General features: G+C 46.3%; 1 protein-coding gene across 1 annotated transcript in view; it reads left to right on the top strand.

Annotated features, from left to right (window-relative positions):
- The window catches only part of KAT14 (lysine acetyltransferase 14), a 38,132-nt gene that overhangs the window by 1,915 nt on the left and 9,803 nt on the right, over positions 1 to 26,414 (top strand). The window contains exons 2-6 of the mRNA XM_084775883.1: positions 908 to 1,026; positions 4,258 to 4,379; positions 17,014 to 17,195; positions 21,188 to 21,604; positions 21,697 to 22,262. Of these exons, the coding sequence (XP_084632009.1) occupies positions 908 to 1,026; positions 4,258 to 4,379; positions 17,014 to 17,195; positions 21,188 to 21,604; positions 21,697 to 22,262 (1,406 nt within the window). The remainder of the gene's footprint in view (positions 1 to 907; positions 1,027 to 4,257; positions 4,380 to 17,013; positions 17,196 to 21,187; positions 21,605 to 21,696; positions 22,263 to 26,414) is intronic.

The raw sequence follows: 26,414 nt of genomic DNA, 5'->3' as shown, positions 1-26,414 counted from the left end.
TAGCAACATCTCTGGCTCTCCCATTGTCCTCGCAGGGTAGATTTGAAGACGACCTTCATGGTTTGGCCGTCTTCATGAATGAGTGAGCTTTTCATTCTGTCTAGATAGTTCTCTGAGTCTAGGACCTTGTACGTTTTGCTTTGTTTCTGGACTGTGCGCCTGGACGGCGTCCCTGCGCTCCTTTCCCACAGGTAGCCCATTTCCAGCTACTTGCCCTTCTCCCTGGGCCCAGAAGCCCTCATTCCCCCCCTGAGGGGTTGGCTATGCCTTATGCTATGTCCTTGCACTGCCACATGGTGCACATTACGTTGTGTTCTGGAAGTTTTCATGTTGCACAGTCCCTCACCATCACTTTAGTGCAGAGCCCAGGCCAGATCTCAGTGAGGGAAGCATTTCATTTGGGGGTGGACATGGCTGTGGTAAAGAAATAAAGCCCAGCCCCCGGGGTGGCTCTGCTGCTCCAGAGACCCAGAACCAGTGCAGCTGTGTTGGCCTGTGTGAGAGCAGCTGCGGGCCACATCTGCCTTAGTCATTGCATGTCCGGTTCCTAGCCCGGTGCCTGGCTGGTGGGGCAAGCTCAGGTGTTCCCTGAAAGAATGTCAGCAGAGTCCTGCCTGGAGCAGTGAGGAATATGACTCCTGGGCGATCCAGTCAGAGCAACCACACCTGCTTTTCCAGGACCTCTCCTAAAAGCTGAGGAGCCGCAGGTTCTAGGTGGGACATACACCTGCCATTAGAAGGAGAAACAGCTCCCTCTCTTTCTCTCCCTCCCCCCCTCCCCTCTGCTGCTGTTCTGAGCTGGCTGCAGAAAAAGAAAGCGTGGAAATCTAAAATGCTGATTGACCAGATGTGGTGTTGGCACTGCAGGAGACAAGCCGGTGATGTGACTTTGTGTTTCTTCTCACAGGCCAGCTGCGGGAACAGCTCAGTTACCTTAAGGGAGATAACTTTTTCAGGTTTACTTGTTCCGATTGCTCTGCGGATGGCAAGGAGCAGTCCGAGAGGCTGAGGCTGACATGGCAGCAGGTGAGCACAGAACTCCCCTCCAGACACTTGAGGCTGTGCTGAGCTCTTGGCGTGACTGACCAGAGTGGGGACTGTGGAGTGGTTTGGGGGTGGGGCGCTTTACATTTCACAGTGAAAATGGGCACCGAATGTGTGGAAAGAGCACTTCCTGGCTTAAAAAAAATACTGCTAATTTAGTGAGTTCTTGAGAGTTTTTCGTTTGTTTCATGACAGGGTTTCTATGTGTAGCCTTGGCTGTCCTGGACTCACTTTGTAGACTTGGTTGGCCTGGAACTCAGAGATCCACCTGTCTCTGCCTCCATGAATGCTGGGATCACAGGCGTGCACCACCACGCCCAGCTCAAATTCTTGAGAATGTTAATTTCATTTATGCCATACCGAGCTTAGATTTAACTGAAAACCAGGCCCACATTTTTCTGGCAGTCATTTCTAGTTTAGTAAAACCAGAGGTGGCTACACTGGAAGTAAATTTGGCAGAAACAGTTTGATTTGGTATCAGAGACATTGTAACCAATTTGTTCAGCCTTCCTGCATCTGAATTTGGAGACAAGTCTTTGTTGATGGATTGCTTTTACCTGTCTCAAATACCAGCACTCTAGAGAGTAACATTTTACTGATCTTTAGGTTATAGTAAATTGTTTGGTTTTTGGTGTTTTGAGACAGGGTTTCTCTGTGTAGCCTCCGCTGTCCTGGACTCACTATGTAGACCAGGCTAGCCTCGAACTCACAGCAATCCGCCTGCCTCTGCCTCCCACGTGCTGGGATCACCACCACGCCTGGCTGTAAATTGTTTGGTTTTAATATGCACATGTCTAATAAGATGACAAGATATATCCAGTCCTTTAGTTAAAAATACAGAATTTTACTTCATCGCTGTTTTTGTTGATGTTTGTAATGCTAGGGTCAAACTCATGGCCTTGCTTCCATTAAGTGCTGACCTGTGAGCTGTGCACCAGCCCCTCCCTGAGTGCCTTGCTGCTTACTCTACGTTCACTTGACGTACACGGAACCAGGCTGAGTCCAGGAGACTGTGGTGCTGGATGAGCCAACTAAGGTCTCCACCCCTAGGCCTCAGGGGCCATTGGCATCCCACACACAGATAAACGTGATAATTGCCCTAGTAATTGAAGAAAATAAATAGTAAGGGGGAAGATTTTAGATGTGTTGTGTTGGTCTCTTGAGGTGTTTCTTATAAATTGTAGTTGCCATAATAATCTGAAAGGTTGTGTTTGTCACCACTGCTTTCTTAAGTCACCCCAGCGGACCTGTCTGCTAACTTGGGAGGCTGCTTTGATTTGCCAAAATACTTAGGTAGAAAATGAAGGAAGTCTGAATTGAGTGTGTAGTCTCGTGGGGGGTCACAGTTGTGGCCCCCCCCATAGATGGCATGCTATATGTAGCCAAGTGTGTTACTATGAAGAGAATTGCAAGTACAAGGTGGACTTGTATTTAGCCTACAAGTAGCCGCATGAAAACCGTAAAATGAAGGAAAGCAAATAAAAACGATCATTTTCAAGTGTTAGTTTTCTATAGAAATATCTTCTGTAAGTGTTTTTTAAAAGAAAAGTTAGTTCTTGGTTATATTCCTTAGAATATGTACTATTGGCCGTTTATATACTTAATCAGGTTGCACTGACTGGGAATAATTTCTTTACTTCTAAAAGATACATTGGTTGTGGATAATACCTTGCAAGGAAGAGCTGATAACTAAATCTTACACCTTAGATATATATACAAGTTACATCTATATTCTCATAGGCTGCTAAGCAGTTTCTGGCAGCAACTGGAAAAGTCCATCTTTTACCAGAATCCTCAGTGACTTAAGAATTGTAATTTGTGTTTTCAGCTTTTTTTTTTCTGGTTTGGCTTTTAGAGACAGGGTTTCTCTCTGTAACAGTTGTCCTGGACTCACTTTTTGACCAGGCTGGCCTTGAACTCATAGAGATCTTCCTGCCTCTGCCACCTGGGATTAGTGTTTTCAGCTTTTGAAATCTCAAACTTTGTTGATTTAAGTAAGAAGAGGTGCTTGTAACACACAGCATTTTCTTTGCATTACAAAATGCTATGGAGCCAGGTAGTGGTGGCCCACGCCTATAATCTCAGCACCCGGGAGGCAGAGGCAGGAGGATCGCTGTGAGTTTGAGGCCAGCGGTCTACAAAGTGAGTCCAGGACAGCCAGGGCTACACAGAGAAACCCTGTTTTGAAAAACCAAAACCAAACCAAACCAAACCAAAAAAACAAAATGCTATGGTAAAGATCTGCTCTCAGGACCAAAGACCCCTGCCCTCCGCTGTCCTCTGCGTCTTCTCTTTCTGGCTTGCAGCGGAGGAGACGCTTTGCGAAATCCCTTGTGGGTACTCTTGGCCTGGAGCTTCATTCTTCTGACTCTGGTGAAGCATTCCTTTTCCTGGGTCCTGCAGCAGGCAGCGCCTGGGCGTCTGTTCAGCAGCCCTGGGGACAGTGTGGTCCAGAAGACCAGCTTCCTTATGGTGTGGTGTTGTGAGTAGAAAACTGATCTGATCACATTCTGGAAGAGGAGGAGCAATAAATGGGTCCTTTCAGATTAGTATGTAGTGTGTTCATCAAATACCAACTGATAACAGAAGAGCCATCTTCAAGTAAATAACTTGTAACATGAACTATCTTAGCATACTGGAAATGAACAGCAGGCAGGCATCGATGCTTGAGGTTGGCAGTAAATACATGTTTCTGAGGAGGAGTCTGAGAATGGGAAAAGCTTATTCCATAACTCAGGTGTCTGTTGAGTAAGTTCTCTTTCTGTGTGGTAAGAGACAGAGAATGTAAGATGTGCCCTTTTCACTCTCCACATGTGACCATCTCCAAAGCTTATCTTCTGAAATGGAAATGTCACGTCCACTAAGTGACTCTCCATCAGCTTTTTATTTGTGGCTTTTTCTTTCTTTTCTTTTCTTTTCTTTTTTTTTGGTTTTTCGAGACAGGGTTTCTCTGTGTAGCCTTGGCTGTCCTGAACTCACTTTGTAGACCGCTGGCCTCAAACTCACAGCGATCCACCTGCCTCTGCCTTCCCAGTGCTGGAATTAAAGGTGTGCGCCATCACGCTTGGGGACTGTTTAAAGGAGAAACCCAGTCTCTAAAAACAAAAACAAAAAAAAAGAATTCTTTTCCAAACTGTTCTCTTTTCAGTTTTGTTTATTCAATATAAGTTACGATATTTTTTAATTTTTTTTCCTTTTCCATTTGTGATTCAGGTGGTGATGCTGGCAATGTACAACTTGTCTCTGGAAGGAAGTGGACGTCAAGGTTATTTCCGGTGGAAAGAAGATATATGTGCTTTTATTGAGAAACATTGGACTTTTTTACTAGGAAACAGGTAACATGAGTTTTAAAACATCTTATCCTTGCAGAAAGATGTAAAAAAGCTACACATAAGCTGAGAACCTAGCGTAGCCCTGACAGGGATTCACAGTGTAGCTCAGACGGGAACTGCACACCAGAAACTGAGGGCTAACATTGTTTTCTTATTCTGCTTCCAGAGGAGAGCGGAGGTTTGCTGAACAGGATGCATATGCAGAGAGTCTTAGGGTCTTAAAAATGAGTTTCAGAAACTAGAGGAAAGAGGGCTGTGGTGTCCTTTTATTTAGAGTGGGACCGTTAGAGGTCAGCAGAGAAACAAAGGGAAGGGATAACCGCACCCACTTAGGCTGCTCTTAACTTCGTCCTGTAGTATTGTCCCTTGTTAACTCCAGAGAGTCACCACACTCCTACTGTCCCCTGTTAACTCCAGAGAGTCACCGTACTCCTACTGTCCCTTGTTAACTCCAGAGAGTCACCACACTCCTCATCCACAGTGCTTAGCAAAGTTTGCCACATGAATAGGCTAAGTGCTGTTGCTGTAAACTGTGGTTGAGTGTTGCTGGTGCCTTCGTGCTGGCTGCACTGCCTTGCTGGAGTTAGGGCTAAGCATCAGGGTTAGGCTGCACAGCACACACTCTAGCGGAAGGCCAGGTCAGTCTACAGAGCTGTGAGACTGCGGATGAGCGTGCTGCGCTGTGAACTTTAGAATCATGGTCCTGTTTGCCCTGAGGCCCTCAGTGCGATGCATAAACACTGTGAACTGGATCAGTGTGGAGATGGCAGCTGTGCTGGGTGACTGCAGCCAGCATCGCTGGAGCACATCCTAGGCTCTGGCAGCCTGTTCCCTCCGGGCTGAGGAGTCAGCTTTGCTCCGGTTTCCTCCAGGCCTGAAACTGCCGAGGACCGAGTGGACTCCACTCAGCAGCTACAAAAGGGGCTGTTTTAGTTCTTGATTTTTTTTGGTGCTACTGAGAAAAGAATTGACACTATGACTAGTGCTGTCTCATAAGAAAAGGAAATCTGTTGTTTTGGTTTAATGTCCTGGCACTTTTTTTTTTCCCGAGACAGGGTTTCTCTGTGTACCCCTGGCTGTCCTTGACTCACTTGTAGATCAGGCTGGCCTTGAACTCACAAAGATCCTCCTGCCTCTGCCTCCCACGTGCTGGGATTAAAGGCGTGCGCCACCATGTCTGGCTGCCCCAGTACTATTTATGGAATTTAATATGCCCTGTTTATAAAGGACAGGAAATACGGGAAACGGTAACATTAGATCTTGCAATGTTTCCTATCTCTGGGTGCTCTCTGTTCGGTAAATTATCTTCTGGAAGAAAGGGAATGTAAGTGACCTGTTTTTAAGACATTGCTTATGTGAGTAGGAGTTGCTTGCTGTGTTCTGGAGCACTGCTCTGAGAGGAACTGGTTTTGACAAGCCAGGGAGAAACACTTGTTGGTTACTCTGCAGTTCCTGTGTAGTTCAGCCATTACACCAGTAGTTTGGGTCTATTATTGGCATAGCACCTGAATTATTTACTTAATCTTCCTACTTAATAAAGCTGTTTTTAAAAGAACATCACACTGTCAATGGAAAGCATGTATGATTTGCCATAAATACTGTTAACTCTGAAATCAGTACATATAAAGATAGCCCATCAGGATGAGACTGTGGCTGGATCTCATGCTGTAAGGCCTTTTGGTTTTGGGCAGAAAAGCCACAAGTATAGTGAGAGTTTACAGCTGTGACCTTTCTGTAGTCTATCCAAAAGATCAGTGGACAATTAGACATCACCTTGAGTCCATTTCCAAGTGTGTAGCCAGCCACATTGCTGTCCCTACCTGGGCACCTGCTTTAAACAGCAGTGACTGGAGAAGTCCTCAGAAACTGCTCTTCCCAGGTGATTACCAAAAGCCCACATGGCTCTCTGAGCTGACAGGACATTGTACAAAATAGTGTTAAATTGTTTTCACAGTGTTAGAAACCTATATGCTTTTTAAATTCTTTTGGTTTTTTGAGACAGGATTTCTCTCTGTAATCCTGGCTGTCCTGGAACTCACTCTATAGATCAGGCTGTCCTCAAACTCACAGAGATCTGCCTGCCTCTGCCTCCTGAGTGCTGGGATTAGAGGCGTGTGCCACCACGCCCGGCTCTCTATGCATTTTTGTTTTGTTTGGGGTTTGTTTGTTTGTTTGAGACAGGGTTTCTCTGTTACCTTGGCTGTCCTGGACTCGCTTTGTAGACCAGGCTGGCCTCGAACTCACAGTGACCTGCCTGCCTCTGTCCTCCGAGTGCTGGGATTAAAGGCATGTGCCACCATGCCTGGTTCTCTGTATGCATTTTTAAATTAAATTTTTTGAGAATTATTTTAATTCTGTTCTCTACAGGACAGTCATTTTATTTTTATTTTTATTTTTATTTTTTATTTTTATTTTTATTTTTGAGATAAGGTCTCATGTAGCCCAAGCATGCCTCAAACGGCAGGTTGCTTAGACTTTTGCCTCTGCCTGTGGAGTTCTGAGGTTACAGGCTCACACCACCATGTCCTGTTTTATGTGGTGATGGGTGTAAAACTTAGATTCTCTTCACGTTAAGTAAATACCAAATGACCTACATTCCAGATCTAGTCCTTAAAATTTTAAATATGATCTGTCCTTCTCATTTGTCACAGAATCTAAGAGAGTAGTACATTATCGAATGAACTTTTAAATTTAAGTCATCACTGATGTTCGTTTTATGCCTTTAGTGTTTTATTAGTTTAAACATATGAAAGTTTATTTAAGAATAACCTAAATTTTTAATGTACCATTATAGAAACAAGTTAAAGAACATGTGAGAAATTGATTGCTACGGATTTTTTTGGTGTGGTTTTTGTTGTTTTTGAGACAGAGTCTCAACTGTGTAGTCCTGGCTGTCCTAGAGCACAGTCTGTAGACCCACACATGCACTGCAGGTTCAACCCAGGCTCTCCTGCTGTGCGGCGGGTACAGTTACTCTGCACTGGAGCCAGCTCCCCAGCCTCCGCGAGTGTTAATTATTGAGGAACAGCTTGAGCCTGTTCTGCTGTGGCTGTAGTCACGGGCTTTGTTTGTTTGTTTTGTTTTTCGAGACAGGGTTTCTCTGTGTAACAGCTCTGGGCTATCCAGAAACTCGCTCTGTAGTCCAGGCTGGCCTCAAACTCACAGAGATCCTCCTGCCTCTGCCTCCCAAGCGCTGAGATTAAAGGCATGCAGCTTAGTCAAGCCCGGCTTAGTCATTGGTTTTTAAAACAGAAAGTTTTAAACAATTTTCACTTTCCTGAAAGTTGGGTATATCTTATAATTAATAGTATGTCATGGTTTGTGTGTGTGTGTGTGTGTGTGTGTGAGAGAGAGAGAGAGAGAGAGAGAGAGAGAGAGAGAGAGACAGACAGACAGACAGACAGACAGACAGAAGCTATAGCTCAGTGGTTGAGAGAGAGACAGAAGCTGTAGCTCAGTGGTTAAGAATGCTGAGAGAGAGAGAGAGAGAGACAGACAGACAGACAGACAGACAGACAGAAGCTGTAGCTCAGTGGTTAAGCTGAGAGAGAGAGAGAGACAGAGACAGAGAGAGAGACAGAGACAGAAGCTGTAGCTCAGTGGTTAAGAATGCTTCTTGCAGCCGGGTGGTGCTTCTTGCTTTTCCAGAGGACTTGAGTTTGGTTCTCAACCAACTCAACTTGAGGTGGCTCACAACTGTCTGTAACTCCAGCTTCAGCACATGCTCGCATGTGGCATACACTTACACACACACACTCACACACGTACAAGTAAAAAGATTTTTTTTTCCCCAAAATAGGCTTTTCTGTGTAGCCCTGGCTGTCATGGAACATGCTTTGTTGACCAGGCAGGCCTGGAAATCACAGGGATCCGCCTGCTTCTGCCTCCTAAGTGCCACTGAAATATTTTTCAGTGGGGCGTGGTGGTGCATGCCTGTTATCCCAGTAGAGGCAGAGACAGGTAGTTCTCTGAGTTCTAGGACAGCCAAGGCTTCACAGAGAAACCCTATCTCAAAAAAACCTCCCAATTAAAAAAAAAATTTAACGATATATTTATTTATATTTGCAAGTGTGTGAGTGTGAATGTAGGTATACTACATGCCTGCAGGCACCCACACAGGCTGGAGGGTGTTGGGTCATTTGGAACTGGAGTAACAGATGATTGTGAGCCACCTGATACGGGTGTTGGAAACTGAACCTGTGTCCACTGCAAGAGCAGTAAGTGCGTTTAACTACTGATCCATCTCTGCAGCCCCAATAAAATAGTGTATCATGTTACTTGACAATTTGTTACAGTTTATTGGTAGCTAGCTTATTCTTCTCTTTAGTTGCACATAAATGTTATATCTTAGTGGGTTTTACAGTTGATGGAGTATGGCAAAACATAGTTGTAGTAGTTACATTTTTAAAAACTATCTGAAAACTTTAATCCCAGCACTTAAGTGGCAGAGTCAGGAGGATGTGTGTCAGTTTGAGGCTTCCTCATTCTACATTAGCAAATCCCAGGCCAGTCAAGGTCACCTAGAGATAAACCATCTCTCAAAAACAAAACAAAGAGCCGGGTGCTGGTGGCCCATCCCTTTAATCCCGCCACTCAGGAGGCAGAGGCTGATCTCAGTGAGTTCAAGGCCAGCCTGGTCTACAGACCAAGTTCCAGCACAGCCATGCCTATACAAGAAACACTGTCTCGGGGCTGGAGAGATGGCTCAGCGGTTAAGAGCACTGACTGCTCTTCCAGAGGTCCTGAGTTCAATTCCCAGCAACCACATGGTGGCTCACAACCATCTATAATGTGATCTGGTGTGCATTGTATACATAATAAATAAATCTTTAAAAAAAAAAAAAAAAAAAAAAGAAACACTGTCTCCAAAACAAAACCACAAGGACAAGAAACTCCACTATGTAAAGTTGATCTGGCGAATACTGCCCCACCTATTACAGTTTTGCTTATAGAATTAGTTTAAGAAAACTGTTGGGACGCCGGAGTTTAATAAAGGCTTGTATCGTCTAGGAAATGGGTAGTAGATTGTGGTCAGTTTCAGCTCTTAGCACCACAGCAGGTTCCCAGTACTCATCACCTGTGTGCCCAGGCAGGGACCTGTGTGCGCCTCATCTGTGGCTGCCTGCAAATAGACTACAGAAGCCATGGCAGCCAGAAGAACTTTCTACAAATACTGTTTTTGTGTTCTGGTCACTGGTTGCTGCTCTCATCACAGCAGTGGACAGAGACAGCAGCCACTGTCACTGCATCCTCCCCTCGCTGCAAGTGTGGACAGTGAAGTTACAAAATGGTGAAGAGGCACGTAAAAGATGCTCCAACTCACTAACTCTCGAAAAGTGCAAACCGAGTGCAGTGAGACACCACCTTCACCCTAAGGGCAGCCGCGCACAGGAGCACGAGTCAGGAGGGCCATGGGTTTGAAACTAGACAGCAGCTGTATAGACGTTTGTCCAGATAGTGAAAGCCTTCTCAGTCAGTCTGTCAGTGACTAACAACTTAATAGCCCACCATGCACCAGGTGGGAATGTAGGATTATCATCATATCTGGAGTTCTGCTCTGGTGCTCACAATAACTAAATGAGGACGCAGTACTTGTCTATCAGCACATAAATGTATAAGCATAGCATGTACATAGAGTGGGGTATTCAGTCTTAGAAAGGAAGGACATTCTGCCATGTGGTACAGCGTGCATCCATCTGGAGAACACTATGCTACATGAACTCAGTCATAATTGTACTGTATGATTCCACTGACAGTAAGTAGTTAGAGTAGAGAGAATACACAGGTCCAGGAGGTAGAGTGATGGTTGTCATCATCTGAGAGCAGGGCAGACTTTGAGAGTTATTTGTTTAATGAGTGTAGACTTTGCTTTGTACAGTAAAATGAAGATTGGTGATAGGTGATGATGATAGATAATGGTGATGTGTGATGGTGATGTGTGATGATGATGGGTGATGGTGATAGATAATGGTGATGGGTGATGGGTGATGGTGATGGGTGATGGTGATGGGTAATGGTGATGGGTGATGGTGATGTGTGATGGTGATGGGTAATGGTGATGGGTAATGGTGATGGGTAATGGCGATGGGTGATTGATGATGGGTGATGGTGATTGGTGATGGGTGATGGTGATGGTTTAGAGTGTGAATGTACTCACTGACCACTGAACTGTGCACTTAAAAATGGTAAAGCTGTGGAGCTAGAGAGATGGCTCAGTGATTAAGAACACTGTCTGAGCCGAGTATGGTGGCGCACGCCTTTAATCCCTACACTCAGGAGGAAGAGGCAGGCAGATCTCTGTGAGTTCAAGGCCAGCCTGGTCTACAAAGTGAGTCTAGGACAGCAAAGGCTGCACAGAGAAACCTTGTCTCAAAAAACAAAACAAAAGGAGCACCATCTGGTCTTTCAGAGGTCCTGAGTTCAATTCCCGGCAACCACATGGTGACTCACAACCATCTATAGTGTGTTATAATGCCCTCTTCTTTTTCTTTTTCTTTTTTTTTTTTTTTCGAGACAATGTCCTCTTCTGGCATACAGGTATACATGTAAGTAGAGCACTCATACAATAAATAAAATCTTTTTTAAAAATTGGTGAAGATGTACATAGTTTGCCTACTTTACCACAGAAAAAATTTGGTTCAGAGCCAGGCGGTGGTGGCGCATGCCTTTAATCCCAGCACTCTGGAGGCAGAGGCAGGTGGATTGCTGTGAGTTCAAGGCCAGCCTGGTCTACAAAGTGTGTCCAGGACAACCAAGGCTACACAGAGAAACCCTGTCTGGAAAAACGAAAAAAAAAAAAAAAAAGTCGTTCAGAGAGAAGTGGATAGGTGAAACACATTTGCACATCAGTGTTGGTGCTCCACTGTAAAAGTAACTTTTATTCTCCTGGCTCAATTGTTGTCTGGAGGCTTCCTGTTCCTGTTCTGTCTGCTAACCTGGGTAGGCCTAGTCCTGGATGCTTCTGGTCCCTGTGCAGTGTAACCTAGGCTACAATGTTTCAGCCTCTGAGACTTAGTGCTTACTGCTCCTTACTAGTTCTGAGCTCTGGCCTGGCTAGTTCAACTCAGCTGTTCTGGCTCAAACTCTCTGTATTTAATCTGGCTTCTCTCTTGACCCAGAATTGCTCTGCTTGGTCTCAAACTAACTCAGTTATTTGCTTTAGTCTTCTAACTTTACCTGAGTTCTCTCTCTGCAGCCCATCTCTATTCCTGGCCGGGTAAAAACTGATTGTTCTCTCTGTAAAACTGCCTCTAAAGTAGCTTTCCTTTCTTTCTCTTCTCCTGAGAGTTGGGCGTATCCTGTTCTGTCAAATCTTCTCTGATTCGTCATCTTTTCTACCACACAATTAGATACTTTTTTTTTTTTTGAGACAGAATTTCTCTGTGTTATCTTGGCCATCCTGGACTTGCTTTGTAGAACTCACAGTGATCTGCCTGCCTCTGCCTCCCCAGCGCCACCATGCCCAGCAGCATCATTTTCAAACATGAGTGCTTCCTTCTACAAACTAACTTTCCTTTCCTTTGGGATTAAAGGCATGTATCACCACACCTGGATAGAAAGTTTTCTTTACTTGACACTTGCTCTATACCAGGCTGGCCTTGAACTCAGATCTGCTTGCCTCTGTCTCCTGGATTAAAGGTGGGTGTGTATTCCACCTGATCACATAGACCTAGAAGATCTTTGGATGTGAAGTCTTGCCAGCGCAGCCATGTGCTGAATTAACATTCCTCCACATACTGCAGCAAAGTGATGCCGTTCCACACAGGTGATGCTTTTCATAGGCTGTGTTCATTTGTGGATGGTACTGTTGGCATAGTTTTTCACCTATTTTTATGGGGTTCTTAGACCTCTGCCTCCTTTCTAAACCTTAATCACCCTAATACCTTCCAACCCTGCAACAAAAGGTAGGAGAAAAAGGTTAGAGAGGGAAGGGGAGGTAGAACTCTTTAGACTTAGTTCCTTGGGGCAGGTCTAGTCTTCATAGTCAGGTATCCAGCAGACCAGCAAACAGCAAATGCAGCAGCAGGATGAACCGGCTGCAGTGCTGGGTGCTGCCGTCTTCCTTGAGTGCCCACATCCTTCTTTGGGTTCTGACATTTGTACCCTTGCAGAGTCCTCAGAATTAAACTCTCTGCCGCTGGCAAAGATCATGACCCTCTCAGAGCGAGAGACAGTCATAGTTAACAGCTGTGGACAAAGTAAAGCAACCCCTGGGATTAAAACAAAAACGTGTTTGCATAACATAACAGATTTTGGTTTTTTGGGTTTTTTTTGTTTGGGTTTTTTTTTTTCCAAAATCTTTTTCAAGAAAGGGATTCTCTGTGGGATAGCCTTGGCTGTCCTGAACTCACTTTGTAGATCAGGCTGACCTTGAACTCACAGAGATCTGCCTGCCTCTGCCTCCCAAGGGCTAGGATTAAAGGTGTGAGCTGCCACCACCACTCGACCATAACTGAGTTTTTAAAGAAACCCAGACTTCCATTACATGGTTTCCTAATTAAAGTCCACGTGTGGATGTGTTAGCAGCAGAAGTCCAGGAGACAGCAAGTGACATCAAGGTGTTGGTGTGGTGGCTCTTAATGAAGTTGCGGGATTCAGAGTATTAGCTCCTCTCCCAGCTGCTCTTAGCGTCATGTGTTCCCTGGATGGTAAATGTCCTTCTTCCTCTGTCTTTACATAGTTTTCCTGTGCGAACACCTGTCTCTGGGGCTCAGCCTTGCATAGTAACAGTAATGGGAGCTGTTGATGGCTCAGCAGGTAAAGGCACTTGCTGCTAAGCCTGACAACCTGATTCTGTGGCCAGGGCCCACCTGATGGAAGGCAAGACCCGATCCTTAAAGTTATCCTCTGCGTCCACGCAGGCACACTCAGCCTAATGACATTATCTTCAGTTGAACTCCCTGAAGAAAATCTCCTGTAGGTTTCTTGTCACCTCCCGGGGATGAGGGGTAGAATACTTTTTATGGGAGGGGCACAGTTCAGCCATTGCCACTAGACATCAATTTTATGAACATTTACGTTTCTTCCCGTTTTCTTTTGCTTGAATCAGCCTTGTAAACAGTATTCTTGTGTATGTTCCTTTCTGTCTTTGACTTTTGGGTTCCAAGGATGCACACATGAAACCCATTCTCAGCGTAACCTCCAGAAAACGTACATGCTTAGGTTTGTAATAGTGGTGTGTGCGTGCTCACTTCCCATAATCTTGTAAACAGTATAGTAGTTTGTTTCGTTCAGATATGTTTACCATTGTTTCACCTGTGTGTATTTCTGACTTTGTATCATATGCATGCATGTTGGCTACGGTGGTCAGAAGAGGGTGTTGGGTCCTCGTAAACTGCAATTAGGAGTGGTTGTGAGCCACCATGTGGGTGCTGGGAAGTGAACCCACGAGCACTGCAAGAGCAACACGTACTCTTAACTGTTGACCCGTCTCTCCATGTATGTCTGTGTATCACATGTGTACGTGGTGTGGCTTCTGATATTAGAAGAGAGCATTGGGTCCCCTAGAACTGGAATTAGAGTTGTGAGCCACCATGTGGGTGCTGGGAAGTGATCCCAGATCCTTTGAGAGAACACATGCTCTTAACGTGCTGAGCCATCTTTCCAGATGTCCAGACTTAAACATCTTTTTTTGGGGGGAGGGCGTTTGAGACAGGGTTTCTCTGTGTAGCCTTGGTTGTCCTGTTCGCTTTTGTAGACCACCAGGCTGGCCTTGAACTCACAGCGATCTGCCTGCCTCTGCCCCTCAAGTTACCATTCAGTATATATTCATAACATTCACGCTGCCATGCACAGATCTTGGGAGCTCTCTGATGAGCAGATCTGAAGTGTCGCACACTTGGACAACTCTCTGTTCTCTCTTTCTTCCAGCCCCACAGACACCTCCTCTGCTTTTGATCATCCCAGCACAGTGTCCTAAAGGTTTATTTTTGGCAGGATTTCCTTTTCTTATTTTTAATTCTTTATTTATTTATTTTATTTTAACTTTTTAAATTTGGAGATAGGGTTTCTCTGTGTAACAGCTCTGGCTGTCCTGGAGCCCAGCTCTCTAGACCAGGCTGGCCTTGAGCTCACAGAGATCCACCTGCCTCTGTCTCCTAAGTGCTGCGATTAAAGGCGTGCACTACCGTTGCTCAGTTTGTCTATCTTTTTGAGAAGCTGAAAAACATGCTGCTTTCAGCCTTTCCTAGCTATTCCCGCTCTTGAAACTGCCAGACTCATTGGCAAAATGAGGTCCAGGGCCTCCTGGCTCTTGGAGGCCTCCCCGACTCTCCTGGGCACATGTTTGATGAGGTGGGTGTGGTGGTGCACTGCTTTAATAGTTGCACATGAGGCGGGTCGGCTCTGAGAGCTCACGGCCAGCTGCTCGAGGGTTCCATGGGGCTGGAGAGCGATGGTTAAGAGCACGAGTTTTTCAGCCGAGTGTGGTTTACAAGCCTTTAATCCCAGCATTCAGGGAGGCAGAGGCAGGTGGATCTGAGTTCGAGGCCAGCCTGGTCTACAAAGCAAGTCCAGGACAGACGAGGCTACACAGAGAAACTCTGTTTGCGGGTGGGTGGCGGGGAGAAAGAAAGAAAAAAGGTGTTTTATAAAACAAAACGAAAGTAGCATTATTTTCTGTTTGTAGATCTCAGTCTTGTCTGGCTTTTAGCAGTTTGGTTCTAGTCTTGCACATTTCATATGTTGACTGTCAAATGTCATAGTCGCTGGAAACTACTGAACATTTGTGAAAGTGAACAGGAAAAGACAAGCACCTTAACAGTCTAAAAAAAACTTTTATCTCACTTGCCCTAGGAGGCTTGAGCCTCAAGGATGCCGGAACTTTAAGAGCTGATGGTCTCTGGGTAGAGAGACAGCTTCAGGAGTAACGGCACTGGCTTGGTTCTGCAAGACCCAGGTTCGATTCCCAGCGCCAGCATCTCAGCTCACAACTGCCTTTGTCTCAGCTCCCAGGCATCTGATCTCCTTTTTGGTTTCCAAGGACACCTGCAAACACATGTACACCATAGACATAAACTTCAGAGGATCGCCAGGGCAGGCACGCTTTGAGGAACATCAGTTGTTTGGGGGGCATGATATTGCACTTTTTTCTTGTTTTTTTTTTTTTTTTTTAGGTCCTAATGGACATTTAAAAACTTCATTGGTAAAATGATTGTCAGTGGATGAGTGGAGATGAGAAAGCAAAAGGGACAGTTTCTCCCAGGGTCTTAGCCTTGGGGATTGGGGTGGAGGGGTGGAGGTGGTGGGGGGAGTGGGTTGGAAAGGTTAAAGTGTGCTTGGTGCCAAAAGATGGAATGGAAGCCAGATAGTATTTGTGCATACTGTCAGCTTTCTGTCACTGTAATGGCCTCCCCTACACAGGCTACTTAGGAAGTAGAGAGGATTTTTTTTCCTCATAGATGTAGAAGTTCAGCCCTAAGTTAGACAACATCTTGGTGTGAGTATGTCAAAACAAGCCATTATATCTGGAGCTAGGAAGAGAGAGAGAGGGGGGGGGGGGAAGGGCTGACTGAGAGCCTGAGGTGTTCCCCGTTTACCTAAGGGCCTCTCCGAAGACCTCACTTATTAAAAGTCCTCAGTCCCAGCAGCACCACCCTGAGAGCAAGCCTCTCATATGACCTGGGCACTACACCCAGGCTGCAGCCTTGCTGGAGGCTTCCCCTTGGTTTTCTAGTACACGTTTGTACCTTCTCTTTTGAAGCAGGTCTTATGGTTGTTAGATTGTTCTCCCTTTGTGAAAGTTAATTTTTGAGAAATTCTGGTAATTGACTTACGCTTGCAAGGTGACGATCGTGGCCATTAAGGTAACTTTGAGTAGATGAATAGTTGGCCCTCAGCATGTGTCTTCGGTGTTTTGTATGTGCTGTTTGGGAAGCATGCCTCAGAACCACTGTGAGAGTTCAGGGCGCACCAAGGCGCACACAGACGGTGTGTTCTGTGGGTAGAACAGCTATTCTCCTGGACTAATGATTAGATCAACTGTGTCACCGACGCCCAGGCACATAGATCAACTGTGTCACCGACGCCCAGGCTCATAGAATCTTTATTTCTCCTGTGATGATTGATAAGTGCTTGGTTTGTTTTTGTCTATTTATTGTTGTTTTTGTTTTGTTTTTCCAGACAGGGTTTCTCTGTGTAGCCTTGGCTATCCTGGACTCACTTTGTAGACCAGGCTGGCCTTGAACTCACTGAGATCTTCCTGCCTTTGCCTCCTGAGTGCTGGCATTAAAGGCGTGCGCTACCACACCCAGCCTATTTGTTGTTTTTTGAGACAGAGTCTCTTGTGTAGTCCTAGAACTGATAATGTAGACTAGGCTGACGTCAAACTCACTGAGACACTTCTGCCTTGTAACGATGAAAGGCGTGTGCCATTCCCCCTGGCTGTGAAAAGTGGCTTGTGTTTGATTTACTTCATTTGATCCTCTTAGCCACCCTGTAAAGTAGTTCTGGTGTCCTGACGTCTCAGATGAAGAGACGAAGCAGCTGGAAGGTGACAGAGCAAGGACTTGAGGCCAGGCTGCAGTGGAGGCTGCATAGCATCTGGCAGCCAGGAGTCATCGAGAGTTTATGTAGAACGTACTCTCTGTGCTGTGATCAAATGGAAGCATCAATAGCTTTTAAATTCTCTGCGCTTTAGGAAAAAGACTTCGACGTGGTGGAGCACAGTAGCAGGTTGCCTCAGCGTGGGAAGCCCTGTTTATTTCCGTTCAGGTGCTCAGGAATTTGGAGAACCTGGATGGTGGAAACTTGTTCATAACAGGCCCCCAACGATGAGACCTGAGGGAGAGAAGCTGTCTGCCTCCACTTTGAAAGTGAAAGGTAAAGTGTGAGAGCTGCCCAGGGCCCAGGCTGGGGACTACCCAGTCTTCCAGCTGCCTCTGGAGCTGTGAGGCAGGACAGTTTCACAGTCTCAGGAGGGTGTGTGTGTGTGTGTTGGGGGTGGGAGGGTGTTTACTGTATGTAACTACTATAGAAAACATTTTATTTCCTGATGAAGTTACTAGTTTTGTCACTTCCCTTGGTGACTCCCGCCATCCCCCCCATTCTTTCTGTCAGCCTGTCTTCGCAAGGCCTCTCTATTCAAAGCTGCCCTGAAACACACTCTGTAGCACATACTAGCTGTGGAGAGTCCTCCTGCCTCTGCCTCCCAAGTGTTAGGATTACAGGCATGAACCACTGCACCAAACAGAACAGTTTTTCCAGTCTTTTTTCCTTTTAGCTTTCTATTATGGAAAATTAAACCCACCTGAAGGGGAAGGGAACAGTGTGGTGGGCCCAGGGTCCTCTCACAGCAGCCGCAGCCATCCCCAGTGTTCTCCGGTACTGCCTCCGCCCTGCCACCCACCTATACCCTGGGCTTACTTGGAATCAAATCTCAAGTGTCAACATTTTATCTTTTAATATTTCAGTCATGTCTCTAGTATGTTCTTCCTTTTTTTTTTTTTTTTTTTTTTTTAGGGTGACTATAATGTCCTTTGTGCTTAAAAGGCATTTTAGGGGTTGGAGAGATGGCTCAGTGGTCAAGAGCACTCATTGGCTGCTCTTCCACAGGACCTGAGTTCAATTCCCAGCACCTATATGGCAGTTTACAACTGTCTGTAACTCCAGTTCCAGGGTATCCAGCCCTCTCACACAGATAAATATGTAAGCAAAACACCAATGCATATAAAATAAATATTTTTTTAAGATAAAAAGTATTTTAACTCCTTATCACATGTTGATATAATATATAATATATATTAAATTTTTTTCCCTTTAATCTAAAAAACTTTTTTTGTTTGTTTATTGAGATAAGGTATCTTTGTACAGGTTGGCCTTCAGTCTGCTTGCCTCTGCCTTCCAAGTGCTGGGATTGCCACTACCACCTGGTGAAACCAGGTTTTTGTTTGTTTTGTTTGTTTGTTTGTTTGTTTGTTTGTTTTGAGACAGGATGTCTCTGTGTAGCCTTGGCTGCCCTGGAGTAGCTCTGTAGACCAGGCTGGCCTCAAACTCAGCGATCCGCCTGCCTCTGCCTCCGGAGTGCTGGGATTAAAGGCGTGCACCACCATGCCTACCTTTTTGGGGCTTTTCAAGACAGGCTTTCTCTGTGTAGCCTTGGCTGTCCTTGACTTGCTTTGTAGGCCAGGCTGGCCCTGAACTCAACAGGGATCCGCCTGCCTCTGCCTCCCTGAGTGAGCCGGGCATAGTAGCTCACTCCTTTAATCCCAGCACCTGGAGAGGCAGAGGAAGGCGGATCTGTGAGTTTGAAGCCAGTCTGGTCTACAAAGTGAGTCTAGGACAGCCAAGGCTATTACACAGAGAAACCCTATCTCAAAAAACCAAACCAAACAAACAAACAAAAATAACAGGTATGTGTATGCCTTTAATCCCAGTGCTCTGGAGGTAGAGGCAGGCAGATCTCTGTAGGTTCAAGACCATCCTGGTCTACATAGTGAGTTCTGGACAGCCAGAGTTATCCAGTGAGCTACAGACACACACACGCACGCACACACGCATGCAGCATAACTAGGTTTCTCGGCACACACTAGTAACCCAACACTCAGGAGGGGCTTGAGACTTACTGATTACGAGTTCCAAGCCAGTCTGAGTTACAGCAAGACTCTTAGATCTCAAAATAAAATGGGTAAAAAGCAGAAATATACTGTAATATTAACCCTTCACATTTTCCCTTAATACACCTTGGACTTCTTTCAATTGCAATGCATGTAGATGTACCCTATTTTTCTTTAATTTCATTGGCTCCAGTATCTGACCATGTATGATAACATCAAAACTGTCCTCTGTTGTCTTAATTTGGGTTACTACTGCTGTGATAAAATACCTTGGCCAAAAATAACTTGGGGAGGATAGGAGTTATTCAGTTTATCCTTCCAGCACTGCTCATCATCAAAAGAAGTCAGGACAGGAACTCAAACAGGGCCTGGAGACCGGAGCTGATGCAGAGGCCGTGGAGGGGTGCTGCTTTCTGGCTTGCTCTCATGGCTTGCTTAGCCTGTTTTCTTTCTTTCTTTTTTTTAAAAGATATTTTTCATTTTTATTTATATTTATATGTGTGCTTGTGTGAGTTTATGTGTTCCATGTGTGTGCAGGTACCCTCGAAAGCCAGAGGACATCTGATTCCCTGGAGCTGCAGTCAGATGGTTGTGAGCCACCGAGTGGTTGCTGGGAATTGAACTCAGGACCATGCTATCCTTCCAGCCCTTGCCTGCTTTCTTAAAGAACTCTGGACCATCTGCCCGGGGGTGGCCCAACCCACAACGGGCTGAGCCTTTGCACATCAATTGCTAATTAAGAAAATGCCCTCCAGGCCCTCCTAGAGCCTGATCATATTGAGGCTCCCTCCTCTCCGGGGACTCTAGCTTGTGTTAAGTTGACATAAAACTAGGCAGCACACTGTTGTGAACATGTTGGTTGCCTCTTCCTTTGTTGTTGTTGTTACTGTGTGGTGGGTGGTTGGAGACATGAGGTCATATAGCCACGCCTTGCCTTGACCGCCTCCTGACCCTCCTGCCTCCTCTTGCATTCTGGGATTACAGTTTTGCCACCATGCTTGAGCTTTAGGTCTCTAAATTATTTGTTTAAAAATTAATTTATTTGTGTGTGTAGGGAGGTGTGGATGCCACATGCACTTGTGGAGGCCAGAGGGCAAGTTGTGGGAGTCTGCTTTTCTTCCCTGTGGGTCCCAGGATGGAGCTCAGGTGGTCAGCCTTCACAGGTCCCTGGGCTCTTTGAGGCATTTTCTGCTGCTGAGTCCTGAACTGTAGCCCCAACTCCCAAGGCAGCCTCAGGGAGCCTAGGCTGGCCTTGAACTCTCGTCTTCCTGCCTTTACCTTCAGAGGACTAGAGCTATAGGCACGAGCCACTCTTGCTCAGCTTTTGCTCTTTTTTGTTGTCATTTTACATGTGCTACAATTTTTCAAATTCTGGCATATGTACAAATTATGATAAGTTATTGGAAACAGTGTTGCCGGATTGAAGAGTATATTTAGTTAAAAATGTTAGTGGTGATGCCAAATTACCCTCCACAATGCTAGTAAAATTTATTTTTTAAAAAATAGGAAGGTACATATTCTTGATGATCATTGTGAAATTTTAGCAGTTCTAGTATGTGAAAGAGAATTGATAGTATTAGTTGTTTAAATGTACATTGCAGCTTTTGTTTAAGGTCTTGCTACTATGGGTTGGCATTAACTCTCTGCTTACCTTTGGCTTTGAACTTAAGATCCTCAGCCTCCTCATAGGTGTGCACCATCACACATGACTAAAACTTTGTTTTGAAAGAGAGGCAAAGTTTTTGGTTGGGGCATTCATTGAACATTTTTTGTGTATTGAACATGATGCCAAAAGTACATTATTAAAGAAGTAATTAACATTTTAAAAAAATTAGTTAAGGGCATGGAGAGATGTTTCTGCTATTAGGAGCACTTGAGGCTTTTGCGGAAGGCCTGACCTCATTTCCCAGTACTCACATCAAGGTGGCTCACAGCCACCTGCATCCAGCTCCAGGGACTCTGGTGCCGTCTCTCACCTGTACATAATGCCCAGAAACACATACACACACAAGAATAAAATAATAATTATTATTATTGTTATTATTTGTTGTTGTTTTTTCAAGACAGGGTTTCTCTGTGTAACAGCTCTGGCTGTCCTGGAACTCACTCTGTAGACCAGGCTGGCCTCAAACTCATGGAGATCCGCCTGCTTGTGCCTCCCAAGTGCTGGGATTAAAGGCGTGCTCCCCCATGCCCGGCCTCTAAAATGTATTTTTAAAAGAACAGTTAACATAGAAATTATTCATTCTTTTCTGATAGCTTCAAAGCCAACGCTGGATCCCATCATTACTGTTGAGGGACTCAGGAAACGGGCAAGCCGCAATCCTGTGGAGTCCGCCATGGAACTGAAAGAGAAGCGATCTCGAACACAGGAAGCTAAAGACATCAGAAGAGCGCAGAAGGAAGCGGCCGGCCTGCTTGACAGGAGCACCTCTTCCACTCCCGTCAAGTTCATAAGCAGAGGCCGGAGGCCAGATATGATTCTTGAGAAAGGAGAAGTGATTGACTTTTCCTCCCTGAGCTCCTCAGACCGCACCCCGCTCACAAGCCCGTCTCCTTCTCCCTCTCTGGATTTCTCTGCCCCTGGGACACCGGCCTCGCATTCGGCCACACCTAGCTTGCTTTCTGAAGCAGACCTCATCCCAGACGTGATGCCACCCCAAGCCTTGTTTCATGGTAAGACTTGCTTGTTTCCCCTGGGCGTGAGCCTTGCGCTCTGCCTTCCCGCTTTGCTGTGTCTTGACGACAGTACTTTCTACTTTGCGCAGATGACGATGAGCTGGAAGGAGATGGAGTTATAGACCCAGGCATGGAGTACATCCCACCCCCAGCTGGGTCAGCAGCTTCCGGGCTGGCTGGGAGCAGAAAGAAGGTCAGAGCTCCTGAGCAGATAAAGCAGGAGGTGGACAGCGAGGAGGAGAAGCCAGACAGGATGGATGGAGACAGCGAAGACACAGACTCAAACACATCTCTGCACACTAGGGCTCGAGAGAAGAGGAAGCCCCCCCTGCAGAAGGACACGAAGCCCAAGGGGCCCAGGTACACGCCTGTGAGCATCTACGAGGAGAAGCTGCTTCTCAAGAGGCTGGAGGCGTGCCCCGGTGCTGTGGCCATGACCCCAGAAGCCCGGAGGCTGAAGCGGAAACTGATTGTCAGGCAAGCCAAGAGGGACCGAGGTTTACCACTGTTTGACTTGGACGAGGTTGTGAACGCTGCGCTTCTGTTAGTCGATGGGATTTACGGAGCCAAAGATGGAGGAGCCTCCCGGCTTCCAGCTGGACAAGCCACATACCGTACCACCTGCCAGGACTTCAGGATCCTTGACCGGTACCAGGTGATGTGGGGCAAAGCGGGGGTGGGGCAGCACCAGGCCGGGCCCCTGTCACTGGGTGACTTTGATTTCATGAGTAATTTGGGGAGAAGAAAGCAAACAAAACTTGCTGGGCTCCTCTTCCAAAATTGTTCATCATTTAATGCCCCTTCATATATCTGAGTTTCTTTCAAGGAATAGCCTAGCCTTTTTAAAAAAATTTTTTTTTTTTTTTTTGGTTTCTCTCCCTTGAGGGTAGCTATATGTGGTCAGTTTCATAGTTTTGATTGACAGATTTGTTGAGGACATGTAGTAGCCTAGACCTTGCCTAGCTGGAGCTGTGGGTGTGTAAACATCTATGTACTTAGGGCTCAACATGAGGAAATACGGGGTCAGGACTGCTAGACTGTACCACCAGCAGTAGTGATCTAGTTTTGCCAGCACTTGGCCTTCATCTGCCTTAACTTCTACCAATCCAACGGCCGTGAACTGTAATTTATCACATATGTGCATCTCTTTGATTACAGGTGAGGTTGAACATTCTGCGTTTCCTGTTTGCTTCTCTGTAAACTGCTTGTTTAAGAGAGTCTTTGACGATTTCCTCTTGTCCTCTCTGGGCTCTTGTGCGGTTGTCAGTGGCCACACTGCCAGGCACCAGGCCTCTTGCTCTGGGTGTGCGTGGCTTGTGTGGATGCCCTGGCATCTGATGGTCTCCTTTCTGGAGCTCTCCCCATTTCCTGCTCTACTTCCTCTCTTCTGTCTCTCAGGAGTTCTCTGTCGTGTTGAGTGGGCATGGCTTCTGTGTGAAGGGCCTGGTAGTAAGTACTGCAGCTCTGTATGGCACACCGTCTGGCTTGGAACTGAGACCTGCCTGTGATCGCAGCAGCCGTGGCAGGAAATGACACCAGCTGTGCCAGTGCCTCATTTACGGCCTGAGGGCTCGTATCACCGAGACAGCGCTTCTAGGTCCTGACCTAGAGTGTAGCTCCCTGTACTGTTAAATGTTGTCCCTGATTGCCCCTCCCTCTGTGCCCTTTCTTGCCCTCCTTTCTTTTTCCTCTTGTGTTGCTCATTTAAACGGTAGTGGACTCTGGTTTTTCTCTATATATTAATTTCTTGCTAGACTGCTTACTCTAGCAGTTCTTTACAACATGGTCTCTTTTAACATTTATTTATTTCCTTAGTGTGTGCATGTGCATGCCACGGCACATACGTGGGGGTCAGAGCACAGCTTCCTGCCGTTGGTTCTCGTTCACCATGTGTGTTTTAGTGTTGGACTCAGGTCTCAGGCGTGGTGCAGTTGCCTTTACCTAAGAGCCGTCTCACCACCCTGACTACCGTCTTTTGGGGTATATCTTGGAAATCTGTATGCCTAGGATATCTGCTTCACTCTTGGATCTAAGCAATCACTTACAAAATTGAAGTTTTGTTTTCTCCTTTGACGTTTTGAAGTTGTAACTTCACTACCATCTTTGTACTGTGTTGCCCCTGAATGTTCGAGACAGCTTCTCACTGTGTAGCACTGGGTGAAGTGGAGCTCAGGGAGCTGCCGCCCGCTGCCTTCCAAGGGTTGGAACTAAAGGGCTGAGCCAGGCCTTGCCTTGAGAACCCCATTTGCATCGGTTTTTGTTTTTGTTTTGTTTTGTTTTCTCTTTGTGGACTCCTTTTTAAAAGTCCTTCCTCCTGGAAGCTTCTAGATGTATTTTTCTGATTGTCAGTGTGTTTCCAGTGCCTTTTCTGTCGTTTATTGTACCTGACAACTCTCCTCTTGCGTTAGCAGTTGTGTGAACTTTGCCTGGGGTGAAACAGACATCTATTTGCCCCAGATCAGCCCCCAGCAATAGACCAAAAACAACAGCTCCACTCAAGTCTGTGGTAAAAACACTGAGTTTAATTATGTCAGGGTTTTAGTTTCTTTACCTGTTACTATGAGAAAACACCTAGCAGAAGCAATGGAAGGGGAGAAAGAATTTCCAAGTTCCTTCCATCATGGTGAGGAGGGTAGAGCAGAGAGAGCTCGGGAGCTGCTCAGCTGGGTTCTGTTATCGGGCAGGGAGCAGTGGACTGTGATGCTCAGCTCCTTTTCCTATTCTTCCCCAGGTGATGGCCCTACCTGCAGCGAGCAGCTCCTGCCACTTCAGTTAATGCCGTCCACAGAACCGCAGCAGGCATCCCGAGATGCCAGTCCCCAGCTGCTCCTAGATTGAGTCTGGTTGATGTTAACACTAAACATCATGGTTCTGGCAGTGTGGGCACTTTAGGAGTGTGGGCAGCCGATGGCGATCTCTGCGCTAACTGTTCATAGGTCCTGGGCAGAGGAATGACCTCATGAGCACCCCGCATTAACCATCTGTCCTCTGTAAATCCTGGGGGAGGGGTGTGGTCTCGTGAGCCCTTTCCTACCCTCCACAGACAATGAGCCCAGGCTTGTTCAGGTCTCCTTCAGGTATTCACAGCCACTGATGGGTTTGGAGGGCACCGGCCATGGCACGCCTGCCGGATGGCATTCCACAGCAGAGGTGCCTGGTGTGCTGTGAGCTTCCTTTATCTGTGGTTTGGTGTCTGACAGTGATTAGAGTTGTAGCTGCTCCTCGTTTTCTGTCCCTTTCCTTCCAAGTGGTGTCATAGCTGTCATGTTCTCCACAACTCTTGGGTATTCTGTCTCACTCGTTTCTAGTCTCTTTCTCTGCTTTTCTGCATGGGAAGGCGTTACTACAGGTGTTCACACTTAGGAAGTGTCCTGAGCTCTGTCCAGGTCACTGATGAGTCCACTGCCAAAGGCATTCCTGATTTTTGAGCTGTGCTTGGCCTTGATGCATTAATTTAGCTCTTTCTTAGGACTTCCAGCTCTTTTTGAGCTACCATCTGCTCTTTCACACTTGCCCCTGAGAGCATGTGACACACCAGTTACCCCTGTTAAGTGTCTCTCCAGGAATCGCAGTGTCCCTGCACTGAGTGTGCTTCCAGAGCTTGCTCCATCTCCTCAAGGGAGGGAGCAGAGTTTGTCTAGCCCTCGCCTCTGTCCAGTAAAGTAAGAGGCCCTGTGCTATCACTCGCCATTTTCTCTTGCCCAGAGTCAAGCAGTCTTACCCCTCAGGAACCCTTGCTGCTGTTTTCTTCCTCTGCCATTACTACTGGGATGTGGAATGCTCAGTTCACCACAGTGGTGCCTTTCCTCTGTCTTGAAGATTCCAGCGGACAGTTGCCTGGCAAATTTGGTTGGCAGCCACCCACTCAGAGCAGCCCCTGAGAGGGGTGTGACCAGGCTTTTCTGGCCCCTCTGATTGGGGAACCCTGCTCTGTTCTCACTGTGGTACTAGTTTTGTTTTTGTTTTTGTTTTTTGTTTTGTTTTGTTTTTTACCGAAACAGGGTTTCTCTGTGTAGCCTTGGCTGTCCTGGACTCACTTTGTAGAACTGGCTGGCTTCGAACTCACAACAATCTGCCTGCCTCTGCCTCCTGAGTGCTGGGATTAAAGGTGTGCGCCACCACGACCGGCTCTCAGTTTACACTTAATGAATTGCAAAGTTTCAGGGACAAAACAGTTTCAGAGTCAAGTAATATGTGACAGGGTTAAATGTCTTTTGTGCTGCTGGGTCCCTTTGCAAACCCAGCCTAGGAGAGGCCACAGATATTAGTACAGGCTGAGGAAAAGCCTAGAAGGAAAAAGTGGCTAAAACTAGTAACACAGCTGGGCATGGTCCCTGAGCCTAGATCCACTGACTGAGGGACTGAGGTGTGTGTGTAACAGGCGATAGGGGAGGAGGCTGGTGCAGGAAGACCACTGTACCCGGGAGTTGAGAGAGATAACCTTGCAAGAAGTGTGGACAAGGAATGCCAGGAGGAAAAAAACTGGACTGAAGGCCAGACACAGGAAGGACTGGTAGATAGGATAGAACATGGTGACAGGAGTGTGGTCCTGCAGATGAGGCCACAGTGTGACAGGAGTGTGGTCCTGCAGATGAGGCCTCAGTGTGACAGGGCACAGATGAGGACTTCGAAATCTATTCTGGACATACAGTGGGAAACTACATAAGAGTTGTGAACCATGACCATGAGTTGATGTTTGCTTTTTAAATAAGGTCTCATTGTGGAGCCCTGACTAGTCTGGATCTCACTTTGTTGACCAGACTGGCCTTGAACTCACAGAGATCTGTCTCTGCCTCCCTAGTGCTAG

This window comes from Acomys minous, assembly GCF_964271855.1.
Source record: "Acomys minous genome assembly, chromosome: 3".
NCBI lineage: Eukaryota > Metazoa > Chordata > Mammalia > Rodentia > Muridae > Acomys > Acomys minous.
This window is presented reverse-complemented; position numbering and strand designations above follow the sequence as displayed.